Source organism: Acanthaster planci, linkage group LG18, assembly GCF_054643075.1.
Source record: "Acanthaster planci isolate LZ-2023a linkage group LG18, COTS_SCS, whole genome shotgun sequence".
NCBI lineage: Eukaryota > Metazoa > Echinodermata > Asteroidea > Valvatida > Acanthasteridae > Acanthaster > Acanthaster planci.
Window position 1 is genome coordinate 783,328 of NC_141794.1, and position 18,746 is coordinate 802,073.

The 18,746-nt window shown below is 42.5% G+C and overlaps 2 protein-coding genes across 5 annotated transcripts; both read left to right on the forward strand.

The window, feature by feature from the left end:
- Nucleotides 1–22: 22 nt before the first annotated feature.
- Nucleotides 23–14,759, forward strand: LOC110978860 (ras-related protein Rab-8B-like). 4 transcript variants are annotated; one of them, XM_087148678.1, is made up of 8 exons: nucleotides 23–149; nucleotides 985–1,127; nucleotides 3,705–3,804; nucleotides 9,864–10,028; nucleotides 10,953–11,152; nucleotides 11,541–11,630; nucleotides 12,057–12,167; nucleotides 12,665–14,759. In XM_087148678.1, the coding sequence occupies exons 4-8, from the start codon at nucleotides 9,866–9,868 to the stop codon at nucleotides 12,770–12,772; spliced, it is 672 nt and encodes a 223-aa protein (XP_087004804.1). In that variant the 5' UTR covers nucleotides 23–149; nucleotides 985–1,127; nucleotides 3,705–3,804; nucleotides 9,864–9,865; the 3' UTR covers nucleotides 12,773–14,759. The 4 variants fall into 4 exon arrangements, with proteins under 4 accessions (XP_087004804.1, XP_087004805.1, XP_087004803.1 ...); XM_087148679.1 differs by lacking the exons at nucleotides 23–149; nucleotides 985–1,127 and adding an exon at nucleotides 3,375–3,579; XM_087148677.1 differs by lacking the exons at nucleotides 23–149; nucleotides 985–1,127; nucleotides 3,705–3,804 and adding an exon at nucleotides 5,673–6,186.
- Nucleotides 14,760–14,885: 126 nt separating this feature from the next.
- LOC110978452 (uncharacterized) lies at nucleotides 14,886–18,656 on the forward strand. Its single transcript, XM_087148681.1, has 3 exons — nucleotides 14,886–15,662; nucleotides 16,090–17,398; nucleotides 18,050–18,656. Exon 2 carries the CDS (start codon nucleotides 16,119–16,121, stop codon nucleotides 16,620–16,622), a length of 504 nt encoding a protein of 167 aa, XP_087004807.1. The 5' UTR covers nucleotides 14,886–15,662; nucleotides 16,090–16,118; the 3' UTR covers nucleotides 16,623–17,398; nucleotides 18,050–18,656.
- The last annotated feature ends 90 nt before the right edge of the window (nucleotides 18,657–18,746 follow it).

Consider the following 18,746-nt stretch of genomic DNA (forward strand, 5'->3'; position numbering starts at 1 on the left):
GGCTTTGAAATACATGTACATTGCATTATCAGGTGTCTCTCCATGTAGGTGAGCATGACCCAACCTCGTCGTCAGTGGCTACTTTATGTCCGGGATGGCTGCCAATAACCAGCGGTTTATCCTGGGGGCACACTACTGGGCATGATTATGTGAGTACTGCGTACGGCGGCCAAATCACAGTGTGTGTGTTTCTATGAAATAGAGCATTTTGTGGCCCACGAACGTGAAAACTTTTAGAAAAGGCAGGTTTAGGTGACCCAAACGAACGCCAGCTTGTGCTGATTTGGAACAAATCGGTGCTTGAAACGGTCTATTTCTCGAGAAGTGTGTAGGTATCCAATTTTCAAAGTGGCGAGGGCTGCACGGCGGCTTTTTACGGGTAAGCTTCTGTAGAAAAAGGTATTTTGCAGGTATTTATCACGATTGGCTGTACTCGGTCTGCACCCTACGTAGCTCGGGGACAAGTAGCGCACAGGCCGTGATTGCGGAATGACAAACGGGGGCGCCACCAACAAACGTAGACTCCTTTGTGAAAAAAGCCATAAGAATTGGACATTGTACTCAAAACTATAGCTACCTCAAAGACGTTCCCTCGTGTAGGCTCCAACAAACGTAGACTCCTTGGTGAACAAAGCCATAAGAATTGGACATTGTACTCAAAACTATAGCTACCTCATAGACGTTCCCTCGTGTAGGCTCCTCCCAATTATGTTTTGTTTGAGACTTATCACATTCCTTGTTAAAGTTGAAGGAACCTAATATGCATTCCGTCACTGCTGTTGCACTTCTTCTACTACAGACGTTGTACTGCACCGTCAGACCTCGTTATTTTGGAACCATTATGCCATGTCTGTTGTACGGCAGTGCTCCATCCAGCAATCTACACTGTTGAATTGAAAGTTCTGAGTTCTGCTGGAATTCCGGTGGAACCGAAACAAGGAAAAGTGTTTGAGAAATGTCACATGTGATCTCATCTGTCCACAGGGTCAAAGGCGACGCTTAGCGCTAATATGACGTGCGTGCCTCATGACTGCGTCGTGGTGGCGATGAAGAAAGATGTTTGTGTTTTCCGAATTCCATGTAGGAGTATGATAATTTCAGCCTTCCGGAGAAACAGGTCTTAGAATGTAAGTAAATGAATATCATATTCCTCAAAACACTATGTAGAAAACTTGCTTAATACACCGCCCCTTTTGTGCTTATTTACGTTCAAATGTATAACTCAGGCATGCAATTTTCTGGCAGTTACCAATAGGCTTTTTAGAAGCGTGGCGGACACAATAGGAGAGTGCCGATTGGTTTGGGTAAAATCTTTTGTTTGGTCCAAATTTACCCATTTCAAATAGTGTCCTCCCGTTTCCGCCATGCTTCAAAAAGGCTAAAGTCCTCTAGCCCGACAGGCAGACACTGCAGACTAAATGGATTTTCTCAGCACACAAAAGACGTGTACACCCATTTGCTCCATACCTTATTGGCAAACTAACAACGTACGCAATTCAAGTAGTTTGAGATTAGTGGACCATGTCAGATCAGTTTTACTGACATGGAAATCTAACTTTATGGGCCACTTCATAACCACTGTGTATTTGTCAATGCTGTCAACCGTACATGTGAAACTGAGTTTTAGTAAAATAATTTGAACGATTTCGCTAGACACCGAAAACTATGATTTTTCTGAGGTGAGCACGTAATACAAAATACAAAACAAAATTTATAGAATGATCCCCAGAACACGCTTACATGGACCTATATCTCTCCTGTTTTACGACATCTTCATTGGCTACCAATGAAATTCCGGATAACTTTTAATTAATTCTGATCTTGTTTTACAAATCTATACATGAAGCTGCTCCAGTCTATCTCAGTCCAAGGATTAATCAGAAAATGTAATCCGCCAAGGATTCTTCGCTCCAACAACAAAGATCTCACTCCATATCCAATTCTTACCAAATCATATGGTCAATGTACCTTCAAGAAGTATGTACTGTATGGAACTGTAACTTTTACAGCTGATTGTAATTGTATCTTTCTTGATACTTTGGTCTACAAATCAGCATTCCCTTGACGAAAACCAATCTGCTAGTAACTCTATCTTTAAAATATATGCAGTATGGCATTGTACATATGTGACCCACTCTGTGGAAATGAGTCTAAGTCGCCTGAGCCACTTTGGAGTAAAAATCCTTCAGAATAATTTTGCACAGTGTAAGTCAGTGGGAACCTACAGCATTTTTCACCATGGAGTATCCAATTTATCAGGAAATACCAAACTGAGTGATACATCAAAACAAAAAACTCAATTTGCTCTTTCCAGTACAAACGAAAACTCAAAAAGTAGCCCTGGCAACTGAAGACTCATTTTCACAGAATGGGTCACATATCTCGTCTTAAATGAAACTCCCAGGAGATTGTGGATATCGTTTTGTCTGGTTCGTAATTTATTAGGGGTCTCGCAAAAACACCTTCGGTTTAGGTGAGCATGACCAAAGCTCGTCGTCAGCGGTTATTTTATACCCAATCATGGCTTCCAATAGCGAGCAGTAAGTCATGGGGGCGTACTACTCGACTTTACGGGGCCGAGGCAGCGCATGAGTTGTTGTTGCAGAATGACAAAAAGGGGGCGCCGTTCACAAACGCAGACTACCCCGAACTAGCTACTCAGGGCTTCAAAAATGATGCGCCGAATTTTGACATAGGATATCACTGACTATCTCTTATGCAAGCTCCTCACGTTTTCTTGGAGACTTCAGCTAGTGCTAATACAAAATTTGGTCAAATTCCTCGTTCAAGTTGAAGGAGCTTAATTAGCATTCCGTCACGGTTGTTCCACTTCCAAGTTTAATGACCCACTATCGACTTTGTACCGCACCGCCAGCCCTCCTGGTCACGTCAGACACCGGCGTATAGTGCTCTATCCAGCAATCTACACTGTTGAATAGAAAGTTAATTGACTGCTGGAATTCCTCTGTAACTAAAACCAGGAAATGTTTTGATAGATAGGAAGCGACTTAATACTAGCCCGTGAAACCTGGTGCGCTACTTTTTTTCAGTAGCTGGGGTGACAAATGATTCATGAAGAGGGGACAATGCACTACACCATTTAAGACATTTCAAAAACGGGAATTCATTACGTCGCTTCGATAGCTTAGATAGATATCACTTGTAATGTCATCTGTCCACAGGGTCAAAGGTGGCGCTGTTAATGTGACTAGATGAGGGGCAAGCAGTGACGTTGGTAGGATTTTACAAGTTAGAGGGGACTCAAGGGGGCACCAGCTTTCAGTGTTGTATTTTTTTTTGGGGGGGGAGCTTTTGTTAGTCTTGTTCACCATCCAATCATCAGTTTTTTTGTGGTGGGGGTACTGGGAATTTGTGGGGGGTAGGTGCCCCCTGATTAATCATTGTTGTCTGATTGGCAGAAAGCATCACAGTCATCATAATCGACGGTATGTTTCAACCAAAACTGATCTGCTCCCTTAGCCTTTAGGTCGCTTTGAGTGATCTCTGGACCGAGGAGGAACCCGAGTTTAGGCGAGGGTCGAGACCCCAACCGGTTTCAGACTTTATCCTCAAACTAAGGTTAGGCCCGGGGAAACAACCACATACCCACATTATTTATGATCTCGTCATGGGCAGAGAACAAATCCATTCCCGAAATTTAGCAAAAGAATATGCTAAAAGCATACATATGTTGTTTTCCCAAGGCTTGCGTGCCACATGACTGCATCGTGATGGCGATGATGAAAGATGTTCACGTTTTCAGGAATAATAATTTCAGTCGTCAGGAGAAAGAGCTCCTAGAATGTAAGTAAATGTTTATCATATTCCTCAAAACACGCGTTTTTTTGGTTGTTTTTTTCTGCGCACAATAGACGTGTACAGCCAGCTTCACACTGCACCTTATTGGTAAACTAACCACGCACGCTGTTCAAGCATTTCAAGGTTAGTGGGCGATGTCAAATCTGCAAAACTGAAAATTTTAATTCATGGGTCACCTCATAGCCACTGCGTATTTGTTAACTCAGCCAAACGTACATTGGTGCTTGAAATTAAGTTTCAGAAAAAGAATCTGAGCCATTTTGCTAGACACCAAAAGTTTTGATTTTTTTTTGGGGGGGGGCGTAATTTCTGTACCGTGTCGGCACAAACTGATGTGTTAAACTCTTTGAAACGGGTGAATATTAATAAAGTTGAAATTTGAATGTAGGTTACCCGGACTTTCAAGCGCCCGTTCAATGTTCGAGCAAGCGTAACAAGTAATTGTTGTTGAAATTGTACGGATGTCTATTTTACAGACTGAGAGTACATTTGGAAGTAACTGATTCCGATTTTAGTGCAATGGACAGTTTTGTACGCTTAGTGATCATTGCTCTAACTTCGTGGCTGGTAGAGTTGGAGTAGTGATACCTAGTCTCCATCTCCAGCGTGATAAATCGGTCTTGTGGCTTCACTCTTGATAAGTAGGTAATTATGTTCAAGTAAAATGGAAATGATTTAAACTTCTGGCTGCTATAGAGTACCGAAGTGTGACGTCATTCGGAACCAGTTGATGCCGTACAAATGAATGGAGTACGCGCGCGCGTTGATTCACGCACGGGTACTCGCGCTTTTACACACTTAAGTGTGCGTGTGACGTTTCACTTCCGCACTCTATATCCACACACTTGTATTCTTTCAGTCCAAGATAATGTTGAGTATAGTACTGACGTAATACGCATCTACCATAAACAGCAGTATCAATGTGCTAAAACGTAGCTGCACCAAGTTCTCATTCAATAGAAGGATTTATTTCACTCAAGGGAAACTAGGCAGAATCGGCCCTATACCAAAAATTGGGAAAAACCTAGAATTTGTCGACTAACGGTATACACATCTGCTTGACTAACACAACGACCTTGAATCAGCCAGCTTGGCGCTTGCGTTCAAACACTGAGTTAGTAGGCTGAGCGCTTGCTAAAATTAACAGCAGTTTCATAAGTGGGTTTGCCGCGTTACGACTTCTAACTTCGGGGTTTGCAGTAATGGGATACCCGATAATTATGTGTATTGCGCTCTAGTGCAGTGTCGTGTGGAAGAACTCTCATATGGATTGTCTTCATTTACTGTTTAGTGGATTGCAGTATCCACGCGGCATTCCACTTTTCTTTCTATGTACCATACTGATATGCACCATTACTGTGGGGGATAATGATCTCTCGTGTACACATAAAGATCTGCAGACAGCTTTGAAATGCACCTACAACTCGTCTAATCTACTATAAGGTTGTGCTTGTCCTTGGCTATGTTCTTCAAGTTTCTTTTTGAGAAGATTGATTGCTTTCCCCAAACCCCAGCCGCCAATTGGCAACCGCATTTCCACCTCACACTGATTTTTGTGTGGTAGGGGAATCCAATGTGGCCGGGACCTGATTTCAGACTATCAACAAAAACTCGGACATCTTGTTTGAACTGGTGCGTCCCGAAGATTACAGTCTGGTGTAATATGGCACCACTGAATGGAATCAAACATGGTTGTCAGGATAGGCAGATAAAAAGTTATCGCGGCTCTTTGTCCGCTGTGTTAGTCTTTGGAACGTTGAACTATTTGCGGTGGGAGTAATTGTGGTCGAAGTTGAAATGTTATCTGCAGGAGATTAATGGTTTTTACAATATCTTGGTGAAGTGCCAAAGTTCTCGAATGGAAACCTAGAAAATGTAGGTAATAATCAGCCGGCCGCTGTTTGTAAACCCTGGCATGGCAGATGAATGTTTTTTTTTTTCAAGTCTGGGCTGCTTCCGGTGTTCTGGTGTTAATTGTACCTTTAAATTCAATATTAAATGTGTGCTAAATAGTGAAATACGTACTGATTTGACGTCCTTTTATGATGAGCTAGCTGCTTGCTGTGTCAAAAACACTGACTGAGTACAGCCTTGGACACAAAGTGACCGATGTTGCTGACTCGGAGGTCATCTGTCGCTTCCATAGTGAAGTTTTCAGTGTAAGCTGCCTTCTATAGTGTTGACATTATATGGTTTAGCCGAAAGTCGACACGTGTCGACAGGTTGCTTTATATCGACTTCTGTTATCCGAGTGTATGCCGACACAAACATCTCCAGGAAACGCTGGTGATACGGAGCTTGGAACTGACGCCTCAGATGTGAGAAATCACACCTATTCATTCTCAACGGCTGTGCAGTGGTTTGCTGGTGAGTGTATCATATTTATTGACAATGGTAGAACCAAAGAAACTGACTCTTTGTCGTTTGATGAGAGCAACTTTGGCAATTTCTACAGGTGAAGGATTACAGAGAAAAACCTTCGTAAGGAAAAAAGATGAAAAAAATCTTCTGGAAACGCAGGACCAAACTATAACGAGACCGTTACACTCGATTTGTGCGCAAGCCAAGATTGTCCAACCAGCCCAGTCTATCGCAGCTCTTGTCCACTGCCTGCTGTGATTGGAAGACAAAGCTATTCTTTCTGCTAAAAACCCTCCGGTTGATTTGGTGTAAGGCTCAACAAAACCTTAACACCTATCATTTATGTCATATCTCGTTTTTACACGTTACGGGCGTTCAAGGAACTGAACTCTATACAATTAATGTACATGTTGCAAACTATTTGGAGAATGATACATTCGTCTTGACGCCCGCTGTGATTAATAGCAGGTAATTTGAAGTTCTTCTTAGACAACCTTTTCGATAAAATTGTCAAAAAGTACCGGTCACAGCTCGTAAATAATTATATTTACAAACTATTAGTGAACGGCACTTTCTGGGTTGTATGAGTATAAAGCTATTACCGACTGAAAATGAAATCACAATCCAAAGAAGTCCACTTTTCAGAAGTGCGATCTGAACCTAAAGCCTCCAAATGGAGACTCCAGCCTGAGAATACAGGGATTCACAATCAGCGAAGGAGTTACTTGAGTCTGCGCCTTAGACCGCTCGGCCATTCTGACGCGATGGTTCGCGAGACAATTACGCAAAACTTCTGAATTGCTCGCAGAATGTCACTGCATTTTTCTGTACCCTCAGAACCAGTGAAATGTTGACAGAAGGAGACCTAGCTAGACGTAGAATCTTCAACTGAGAGTGCTGAGTGAAACCTTTTTCTTTCTGAATCAGCCCATATATGTTCTTTTGGGTGTCATCAAAGAGACCATTTCATATGATTTTTTGGCATTTAAACGCTCGACGCACAGCACGTTCGGCTGGTGCCTGGTTACTGGCTTCCAAGTTAGCTGATTTATTTACCAACCTCTGACCTTTGGTCAATACTCCATCATGTCAACGCGCTGCTTGCATGGAATACGGCTAATCCTTTTTATCAATGTTTACAAGGCTATGCGTCGCGTATTTAATAAGTTTTACACACTGGGAAAATTGCAGGCAATTGTAAAATTTTCTGCTCTGTAAAAGTTAAGCGGGAAATAAGTTCAGTGCTCCTGACAACAATCACCTGTATAGTGCAAAGTTAGATTAATGACTCTGAATTCTACGTGGTTCAGTGGTTTGACTGACCCAAAATCCCACAGAAAACGTTCCACTCGATATTCCGAAAAGGCATAAATGCGCCCATCACAAAAATTGGGCAGGCTTAAAACGGGGCATGGACTAGCTGAGCGCTCAATCACAATATGTACATGTAGTAATAAGAGAGATTGACGGTCATTAAGTTGATTAATGTTGGAGAATTAACAGACTCCAAGTTCCACCTTCGTACTAGTGGATGATGGAGAAAAACAATGTTAGTCCAAAGTCACTGTCGCAGGGTCACCCCTGAGAACGAATCAAGTAATGCACATGCATCGAATGGGAGTTAGGAGGAAATATTCGAAGGCCAAACAGACAACCCTTTTACTAAAACATGAAGTCGTTGCGCACGAAGAACATGCTCCCTGTGGGTAGGCAGTCACCCGTGACTCCCTAGCTGACAACAATCTACGTTAAGAGAGTGACGGGTGAATTTTGCATACTGTCTCCAGTGTACTGGTGATTTAATTAGACTTCGAGGAGGGTGAAATGAGAACCACGAGGATCAGATCGACATCTTGGGGAAGAAACGGTGCGGTTCCGGCGAGCCTCCGGAATGATGCTTTTTGGCCCCTGGGTCGGGAAACGATCGCGGCATCGAGTGTAAATGGCGTGGCCGTTCTTTATCGTAACCCAGGTATACGTGTGCTCATGCATTTACGCAGATTTCTTTACACCTCTCGTTGGCTTACTTGATAGTAGCGAACTCGGCACGATTTCTCCTACCGCACTGTACGGTGAAGGATTGTCTGCTAGTACAAGATACCTTATTAAGTTTTGAGACTATAAGTTGAGAAATCAAACGCAAGTTGTGAGATTGATCCCATGCTGTTGCACCAATTCGTGCAGGTTTGTTGGAATTCGGCGAAAGTTTGCTACTTGTTGTTTTTCGTTCTTCCATTTGGTTTTTCGAAATTTCGTGACATCGTTGAGCAACAAACAAAAAACATCGAACTCCAATTAAAGCCCGACAACCCAAGTCTGTACTGAAATTGCTGTATTTAGAAAATGGTAGGGAGTGTGTCTCATGGTCAGCTTTTTAGTGGAATCACTAAAGGGGAGTACAAGTACCAATACTATACTGTCCACTGAGCGTACAAAAAGACCTGTGAGTATGCGTCCATAGTGAGCAGGACAATGCCAAACATTGAGACCTCATTGCCAAAAATCGTTCAACTGAAATGCCTGGGCATTTTACCAGGAATGGCAGTCTCATTATACGGTAGCTAACGACAATGCACCCGATCGCGCGGCTGTGACCTCTGTTCTTTACCCAAGTTGGCTCCAACATTCTAACTTGGACGAAAAGCAGTGTGTGCCAGGTTGAATGAATGGCCTCTGTGACCTGTCTTGAAAACTCCTGCGCGTAGGCCTACCAGCAGCATTCTGGAGTTGATGATTATTAAAGACCTCAACTACAGAGGTACAGAGATAACTTTAAGTATCGCGAAGACGACACGTAAGTGAAAGGTCTAGAGTCTCGAGTCACAGCCCAATGGAACTTATTAAGATGGCGCAAAACCCTTGTCTTGAAAGAGTGAGAACACTGTACCAACTCGCTGTATGACGTTGCAACATCGACGACCAAACACTTAGCTACTGACCTAATCATGACCTGATACCCTCAGGGGTATAGGCTCGATACAATGCAGGACCAAATACAAACGGGAAAGAAGAGCCATGACCAGGCATAATTGTTCCATTGTGTTGCTATATTTTACAGTCATTTGCAAGAATTTAAGGCCACCTGGAATTTTGTTGGTATTTCTGTCGCTAGGCCTGCATTACATTGTCTCATTGACTGATTACTTAACATGATTTTTACAGTGGTCCATAACATCAGTGTAGTGCTACATACCCATTTAAATGGAATTTTTTGCAAAGGCAGGTCTAATATGACACGTTGTCTGTAAGGCAGCATTGGTAAAAAAAGGCCAGTCTGAGTAATCAGAAATAAAGTCAGGGCACAATAAATATTACTGTTAACATTTCAAATCATGGAAACGTACCTTAGTCTAATAGCTGTTTAACCAAGATACTAAGGTTACACATTGAAAATAAATTTGACTGATTGGTTTATGTTTGCTTTTCTTCAGTTAAAAGCATTTTTGTATGGGTGGTCCTAAACTTTTTCAAATGACTGTAACAACCTGGATCTCCCAAGGGCGACATCGTAGTTTCTTATTATCATTGGTGGACTTAAGAAAGGCCATCGGCTAAGACAGCATTCCTTGCATCTAGCCGCAGATTAACTGTAGTAATTGGGAACTTAACACGGGGCCATAAACCCGGCAGCACGAGTGCCTCCTCGACCAACCCGCTCAGAAATCTACTGGTGTTGTTTCCAGAGATGATGAATGGTGGTCCGGCAAGACAAGGTGCCAGGGGTCAAGACGCCAGACGGGACCAGCCTTTCAAGGTGCTAATAGTGGGTGGCTCAAGTGTCGGCAAGACCTGCATCTTGCGGAGGTTCGTGGATGGAGAGTTCCCTAACAAGTGTAAAGCAACACTCGGTGAGTCAAATTCTTCAAAATTCTGTTTGTCACATATGAAGAGGTGTAAAAATCCTCTTATTTAGACCGGATGGGCTATTCTGTCGAATCCCCATTCAGCAATTTACGGCCCACTATTTCGATCTTTAGCAATGGAAGCATCTTTACGTTTTTGGGGAAGGGCTAGATACCAAGAAGCTTGCATATCAAAGATTATATATCAAATGTGGTAATTTGGAACAGAAATCTTGAAAAACGGTCGTCCCTGATTGTGTGGCCATTCAAAACTGAAAGTTTTGTTGTTATCCATGCTTCAAAAAGTTCAAGCGAGTCAATTCACAAGCATTGGACCGATGAAAAGAACCTTTCAGTAAACCTTGAGCTCAGCTCCCGAAAAAAGCGAATCGACCTTTGTAGGTTGTGTTGTAGATCCTTTGCATTCCTACGACCTTGGTCCCCCAGGGTATGATCAACCTAAGCTCCACCGATGCAGCACTAGATGTGCTTTGTAAAGTTTGACAGTGAACCGTGACTTAACCCGCGGCTTGGGCACAACTGTCCTTTCATTTAATCACCGTATCCGTAAATTGATGTGACTTGTGATCCCAGAAACTGAGCCATGGGGATTCTTTGTGTGATGCAAGGCAAATATAAGATAGGTAATTCAACAATCAGAATTAGAAGCCATTACTGCAGTGGTGCAGTGCTCGTGGACAGGTGGTACACGCGCGTCAAATGCCTCTTCGACCAATAAGGTGTCGTGATTTGCCAAATGCACGCGTGCGTCAAGCTGAGGAATGTGCAACTACACACTTGTGTGAGTTCAATGCCACCACAGTGCTACCGCAGTTATGGCGTCTTATCGGATCAGTCTATAGGCTTATGAGGGATGTTTCTTTGCCTCATTATGACACCATTTTATCTTTTCTGCCAATGGGCGTATAGGGTTGGATTTTAAAATTCGCTGCGTCCAAGTGGGCGACAGATTAGTCAAAATTCAACTGTGGGACACCTCGGGACAGGAGCGGTTCCGGTCAATGACTCAGGCTTACTATCGGGGAGCCGCTGGGGTCATGCTGGTCTATGACATCACAGAGGAAACCACGCTAAAAGGACTGACTGGCTGGTTGGAGGATATCAAAAAGGTAAGTGGGTGCAGCTAGATTGGTTGTGGGTTGTTACTGGAGTCCTGTAAGACTAATTTGGTAGTTGCTGACGTCATGAGTATACCGAAAACGTGAGACTAATTAGTGTACTAATACTTACAGGAATGGATTTGAATAATAAAGATCAGGGTGGGATTTACAAGCACGCCGACCAGGGGTGATATATTTCATTGTTTTCAGTAGGATGAAAACAAGAAATTGTTGATTCATTGCTGTTCTTTTGCCACTGCAAATTGCTGATGTTTGTGACTGTTGATGCGGTCAAGTTTTTGCTGTTTCTCCTGTTATTGCTATAATGATGAATTGGTCGTCATCTTCATTTTATCATCAAATTCTTGCTACCAAGTCATTTTTGCGTCCCTGACAGTACGCCCCGGAAGACGTAGACATCATCATTTTGGGGAACAAGTGTGACGTGGTTGAGCAACGAGTTGTCTCACGAGAAGAAGGCGAAGAGGTAACGGTTGGAGTTGATCCAAGTCAGATAGCTGACCCATTTACCCCAATTAACAGGCACAGAGGTAATGGTTGGAGACTTGATCCAAATCAAATAGCTGACCCATTTACCCCAATTAGCAGGTGAAGATGGTAATGGGTAGAGTTGATTCAAGCCAGACAGCTGACCCATTTACCCCCATGAGCTGACCCCGATTCCAGTCGGGTGGTTAACTTACCTCATTTTGTTCGTTCTGTTTGACCTGTGTACTGAGGTTGGCTTCACTTGCAACAGTTGCTCGTTTGAGGCACCCGTTTTTAATGTTAACATTCAGCGAGAGTTTTTGAAAAACCTGTTCCAAATTTGATATGATAACGATCCTTCCCAGGCTACCTTTATAGAGCTTTTTGATTTTATTCGTTTTTGTTTCGCTTTTTGGATCGGCAGTTTGCGAGGAATCGGGGCCTGAAATTTTTCGAGACAAGTGCAAATGAAAACACGAATATAACAGAGGCCTTCGAAGCAATGGCGGTTCTTCTTGCTAGCAAAGTTACAGAGGTAAGGAGCTTAGTTCTAAACCTGTTATTAAAAATTCTTGGGGGTCAAACTTGAGCGCTCTCGGTCAACAATTCGACAGTAGTTACATGTACATGAACTTGTATTTTAAAAAAGCGTAACAACAGGCGTTTCATTTCACTGTAGATCACGGTCAAGGAATTAAGGATAATTGGATCAGTCAGGCCTAATGAGGGCGCAACACATGACCAGAAAGTGTCCAGATGGTCTGGCTGCGACGGGGAATAATACCCGCGCGTTTTTGAAAGTTTTTGCTGATGCAAACTAGTACTTTGCCTGCTATTTATGTGTCCTAAACAGAAAAATGTCTTCATGTATTGGCAACACTGTAGGTATATAAAGTAAGGACCACAGTCAAATTGTGAGAATAGGAGTCCTCTATTTTAAATCTCCACGAGGAAGAGATTGCCAAGTCTTCTCTCATTCCTCACCCAAAATCACTCCGATGAGAATACTGTCACTGTTTTGTTAATTTACAGACCAGGAAACGAGTCAACAGTGTCGTCATTACGTCACCTGCACAGGCCAATGGTAACGCCTCCAGACCCCATGGTCCAGGTCCTATGAGGCCCAAATGTGCTTGCTAGCAGATGAGGAAGGGTTGTAAGACAAATTACGTTACCTTCCTGTGGAACTTTGAGCCACAAGCTGGACTGAGAGAGAACGAAATTTTCTTAGCAAAGGAGACTCGGTTAATCGGAACTTAACTCCGCTGGTTCTCGAGCAACTACTAAATGCAGGCATTACCATCACATCGCTACCAACAAAATGACCACTCCCGACCAATATGGGTCTTTTCAACCGATGAGGGGGTGCTTCTGCTCGAAGTGGATACTGATATTGACGAGGACAGAAACAGTGACAAGACTTTAAACTTATTTCTAGTATGACATTTACTGCACCCGTACTGGCATCAGGGCTATGTAAATTTAGGATCAAGGCTGGAGTAGGTGGCTACACCCCTTGCTAGGCTAGTACAGAGACGTAGACGCGTAATTCGTCCATGTTTCACCCCATAGAAACCCCATGCCACAACTCTGCAAAAGCTAGTATTCGCTCTTGGCACGCTGCCACCATAGGCATGCAGAGCCTCGATCTGGCGCTTTACACAATAAAACAGCCGGTTCAGTTATTCCTGTGTATGTTGCTTATGTAATTTTGCGCGTGCTGCGTTAGTTCTTACACCATGCAATTGGACAAAGCGATTCTCACGCGATTGTACAAGCTGCCTATTCGAGACTTTGTATGCCAATGGCGGCAGCGTGCAAAGAGCGAATACTGCTGAGAACATTGTTCTTTAAAAAGTAATCAATATTCTCAGGAGAATGGACGTGACTAATGCCCAGGCGAGGTCACTACTATCCGTTCTCCTGAGTAAAGCCTTATTCATTCCCATGCATAAATACCTTTTTATTCAGAGGGTCAAAAGAGGTACACATATGGATTTCAAACGATTTTGTTCTAAACTTTTACTTTCATTATCCTGTACACCCCCGTACATTTTTTGGTACATTAATTTTAAAGTTGTCCAATAGATCCCCCTTCTAATCAATGAACTTGGCTGGTGTGGCGCTTGGCGTGCACACGGACTCCTGCCTGACCAATCAGAAGCGATTAAACTGTTTCGTGTCAATGTGATTGCGCGTGATTTATGCTAGCGTTATCACTTCTCAGCGGGCATTATCAAATGTTAATACGCGGTCACGTGACGCGTTTTGACCAATAGGAATAGAAAAACTGTCCCAGGTATTAATGAATGGCGTCTAGTACTCGTTGTCATTCACAGTTTTGGATTTCAGCGTGGGTTAAATGCATCCAGTTATGACTGTGATCCAGTCGATTTTTACTGCGTATGCGTACACATGAAGTGACTACAGTTTCAGTACATGTACTTGACGTGTAACAGTAATGCAAATTAAGTTGGTGACAATTCAATGTGGAATACACTGAACATTTTTGGAGAGATGTTGGTCTAAAAAGTATTTTTGTCGTATAGTAGTGTTAAAAGTTCAGCTTAGAAAGCTAAATATGCTATTGATTCTTATACTACATTTATTATGGTGCATATCTATAGTGGTATTCACAACGAGGCCAAGATGGCGGCTGAACTGACCATGCTAAACTTGATCACTCATGTCAATATTACATACAATAATAAGTTTTGTACAGCACAGCAAATGTATTTTAGCTGTTTTCCACCGAAAGACAAAAGTACAGAATTAATGTTAAAGAAATGTGGCGAGGGTCATTCTTCAAATACTGCAATAATACGCGTAGTCGATTTTTTCATTTTAAAGTAACGTGCTGGTTGACTTTTTTATAGTGAGAATTGTATCTGGTAGTGAAGAGAGTGCGCTGCTGAAAAAGTTCAAAGTTGTTTTTGTTACGTGATTATTGTTTTCATGTTGTAAGCTGAAGTTGTATTTTCATAATACAATGCATTCGTTTTTATATTTTGTATAAATAAGACATTTGGAATATGGGAAACGATTCTCTAAGGCTGAAAGCCAAGCTGAACATTGCAATGCTATTTTAATTAATAAACCAAAATAAACACTTTTCCTCTCTTCTGCAGTTCTTGATAAACTCTAAGCTTCACACGTTACTCATGAATAGTTTTATTTTCCACACTGACCGCGATAGGAAACCAAACAAACTCCTTCAACATAGCAATGTGGATTTTGACAATTTTGTTCAATTCTCAGGGTTTTTTTTCGCCCGGAGGTTTTTTTTTTCGGACAGAAGGTTTACTCCCTGTCTGTGTAGTCATCCAGTGTGAAATTCGGAATCATTCGTTCGTGGAAGACTTTCAGCATGTAACGTGGGCAGGCGCAGTATTTCTTTTGGAAGAATAACAAATTTTCTGCCTATTTTTTTCTTTGAATATATTTTAAATCCGGCAAATTCCTAGTGCTTTTGAATGTTTGTGTGCGTTTTATCGCTAGCGCTGTTAATATGCAGTTGTAATGCCAATGAAGCTTTTTGTGGTGTACTCACAGCCGACCTGTGTCACGTGTTTATTGATGACCAATTCAATCGTATTCTTCCCACGAGGCTCCATTCGATACTCATAATCGATTCGTCTTTAGAGGCATTCCAACTCGGCTTGAAGGCCCATCATGTTTATTGATCCTTTAGCTTCGCTCAGGGAGGTCTGCTAATGTAAGGTAGCCCAAGACATAAACAAGTCTGCATCTCTCGTCAGGCTGTGCGTGCCCCAACGTGCAGATAAAGCTGATACGACGACTTCACTCCAAGTTTGATGTTGAAATTGTCTTGGATTTGCATTCCTTTATCCGAGAAGATTCTGATCCGATTAATAGTTTATATCAAGTGGATTCAGCGTGTGACGATTGCTTTGATTCGACTAGTGTGGTTATAATGAACCTGAAAACTTCAGTAGCTGGTGTTCGACTGTTCTCTGCTCAGTGAGGAACCAGACCTACGACACGACAGTTTGGAGTAGTTTGTGATTCGGTGAGTCCGCTATGAGCTTTGGACCGTGATACATTGAACAAAAGAAGCCTGCATGATTTATGTGTTTTACTTGTATAACATGTCTCTGGTCAAAAGATTTGACTCGACATCATCAAATGTGCATGTCTGGAGCGGTTAAAATATTCATAATTATTTGCACAGGTTACTGTCATGCTTTCTGTTGGGACCATTCAAGTCCTTTTTAATAGATCTAAGTTCTGCCCTTCTCTTGTCAATTCCAGGATTCTATTATATTTGCCAAGTTCTTTTCTTGATATTCATTGTGCTCTGGTCCCCAAATAAGCACTTGTTAACAAGAACGGTACATCTGGGAGTGGATGCGGGGCAAGTGGGCTAGGACACAGCTTTGGTGACTGAAACACTTTTTTGGAGTCAAATCCAAGCGATTGTTATATCTGTCATGCAGATTTGAGTGAGAGCAGACCCTCTCCCCCCATGCTGATGTCGGCTGGACCTCAAAACACCGGGAGAATAGGATTAGGAGTCCCAGCTAAGTCTTCGGGCACTGCCGGGAAGACTCAGATAGAGATCTTTCTCCCCAGCTCGTATTCGCCTCACCCGGAGGTACAAGACAGTGATTGTGTGCCAAATAACGCCGGTACGGAGACGACTGACAGCGAGGGACAGGATCAAATCTCCCTCAGCCGTAAGTGGGAATCTCCGACCATGGCGCACCCGCTGTATCAACCCATGAATCGAACCGACGCCGATCCGCCCAAACTGAAGCCACGGTTCGCCAAGTTCTCAAGGCGCGGTACCGGTACTTCGGTACCGCCCACAAATTGTTCCTCAGAAGAGGGTGTGAAGTCAGCGGAGCTGCTGGGGGAAATAAACGGTCTACCGGGGCCCGGCATCAGTAAGAACGCCAAGTTCCTCGCCAGCTACTCGCACAACTACGGACATAGCGAAGGTGGGAAAACCTGGTGGTCGGCAAAGTGACGAACTCCCAAAATGGATGATTGGGGCAAAGCAGAACAGTGCAAACATTCTGCCACTTACATTTAAACGCCATCAAAATTTCCAATCTGATCCAACAGAACACGCCTTTCATTGAATTTTGGTTATTATGATTGCAGCCCAATATATGAATTGGTCCGGCTTTCCTGATTGCTCGCGTTATGGTCAACTAAAATTTCTCAGTGTCTGGAAAAAAATATTAGAACCACTTTCTCCCGAACTTAAGTGATATTTCGGTGGTTTAAAGGCTTCCTGGCGGTGTTCATACGTGGACGGAGATTTAAACCTCGCATTTTGTCAATTAGGATTAGACACTGGCAAGTAAGTGAAGTTGTTGAAAAGAGAGAGAGAGAAAAAAACTGGAGAATTCCTTTTCCATTGTTAAGATAATGTACCATTGTTATGCCAACGCTTAGGCTGCTCAAGCGTGTATACAGGGAAATCCTGTGCACGGTGCCTGGTCTGTATGTATCAGCCATATTGTGAATGTTTTGTTGACAAGTCTTTGCACTGTGACGTGGTAGCATTCATGTGCATGTCACAGTTGTCCAGCAAGCCACGGTCGAGCGTTACTGAAGACAATTCCATTCCATTACTACGTGTTATGGCAAAGTTGCACCGAATCCCCCTTCGTCGAGAAAGTGCAAGACGTGTAAGTTGACGTATACACCTGTCGCTCATCGACTTGTGGCTGGATTTTGAACAGCTGAAGATTCGGACTCTCATTTGAAAACTACTTGTTCACAGAATATCGTGAAGTAAGTGAAATCGTCTTTGGGATTTCTTTTTCTTTTACTGAAACCTTCAGTTTGGAAGACTGGAAAGAGGCCTGTCGTCAATGGACGTCATTAGATGTATCCAGTTCATAAATGTGGATCACAGTGACTTCCGTGCAAAATCAAAGTGTACGGTGTCTCATCGTTCTGCATGTACAGAGAGGCAGGAAGTTGAATATTATAAAGAACTAGATTGGCCCCTCTGGCAATACCAAACACAATAATTGTGTTAAAAACATTGCGAAAAATGCGATTGGTACCGCAATGGAAATAAGTTAATTAAATTTTTTTTTGCGTTATCCCTACTATTTCAACTTTTGGGAATCTTTGAATTTGCTTTTCTTAATTTTTTTTGTAATAATATTTTGTGGAAATAGTAAATAAATCAAATCAAAATTAAATCCATATTGGCGTATTTCAGTATTCAGTACTCTTCAAAGAAATGACCAACATAAATAAATGTATTCAGAAGACATTTTTGTTTCTTGTGTGTTAAAGTGGGAGTCGAGGCTTTTTAGTCCCATATTTATGTCTTTCTTTTCACCCGCAACCAAGTTTATTTAAGTGTTGTTCTCCTGGAATACCAAAACTGCGCTATGAGCTCACATTTGGTTATTTTTTCTTCGTGTTTAGATGACGATCCGGCCAACGAACACAGCTGATGTCAACATTGCTACATTGAGAGCTGACACTCATCAATAGCGCCCTCAATATCGAAACTAGCTAATTTGGTACAGTTTTGTGCTACAAAGCAACGTGAATGTAACCGGCTGCAGACGATGCCTTTTCGCGCTTACATTTAAAAGACCGAATTGCAAGTCTGAAGGACTCGTTTGAACTCTCCAAATCAATAATCAGGTTATGTCCTATTTGCCCATTTTGGCCAGAACGTTCTTGGGCATATAATTCGTTCTTACATAATTATTCAAAAATAATAATGATTAAAGTTATTCAGAAATGTGGGTCCTCAGAGAAGAGGACTAGGTTCTTTTAGAAATGTTCGGAAAAACACAGGTGCACCAAAAAATTGACTCGCGCTTTTTACAAGAGAACATCCTAATAACATCCCTGTTCTCGAAAATTGGCTAAGGGAAAATATGGGAGCTAGTGGGCATGCGCGCCATGTTGGCACAGCCAGTCGTCTTTATAGAATCTAGATCAGAAGAGCGCATGTGCGCTGACTTAATTTCTGTCTGACTTTTTTGTTTTGCGTTGATCTGAACAGAACATTTATATATATCTTCCAAACTCTTTAAGTTAAGAAGAGCGTGTTAGCCTAGTGGTAGGCACTCTGACGTTCAATCGAGTCGTCGTGGGTTCGAATCCCGGC

Coding starts and splice junctions, on each gene's coding strand:
- LOC110978860 (XM_087148676.1), top strand. CDS start 8,005: ATGAGAACCACGAGGATCAGATCGACATCTTGGGGAAGAAACGGTGCG. Junction 10,029..10,952: donor CAAGTGTAAAGCAACACTCG/GTGAGTCAAATT, acceptor ATGGGCGTATAG/GGTTGGATTTTAAAATTCGC. Junction 11,631..12,056: donor CACGAGAAGAAGGCGAAGAG/GTAACGGTTGGA, acceptor TTGGATCGGCAG/TTTGCGAGGAATCGGGGCCT.
- LOC110978452 (XM_087148681.1), top strand. CDS start 16,119: ATGCTGATGTCGGCTGGACCTCAAAACACCGGGAGAATAGGATTAGGA.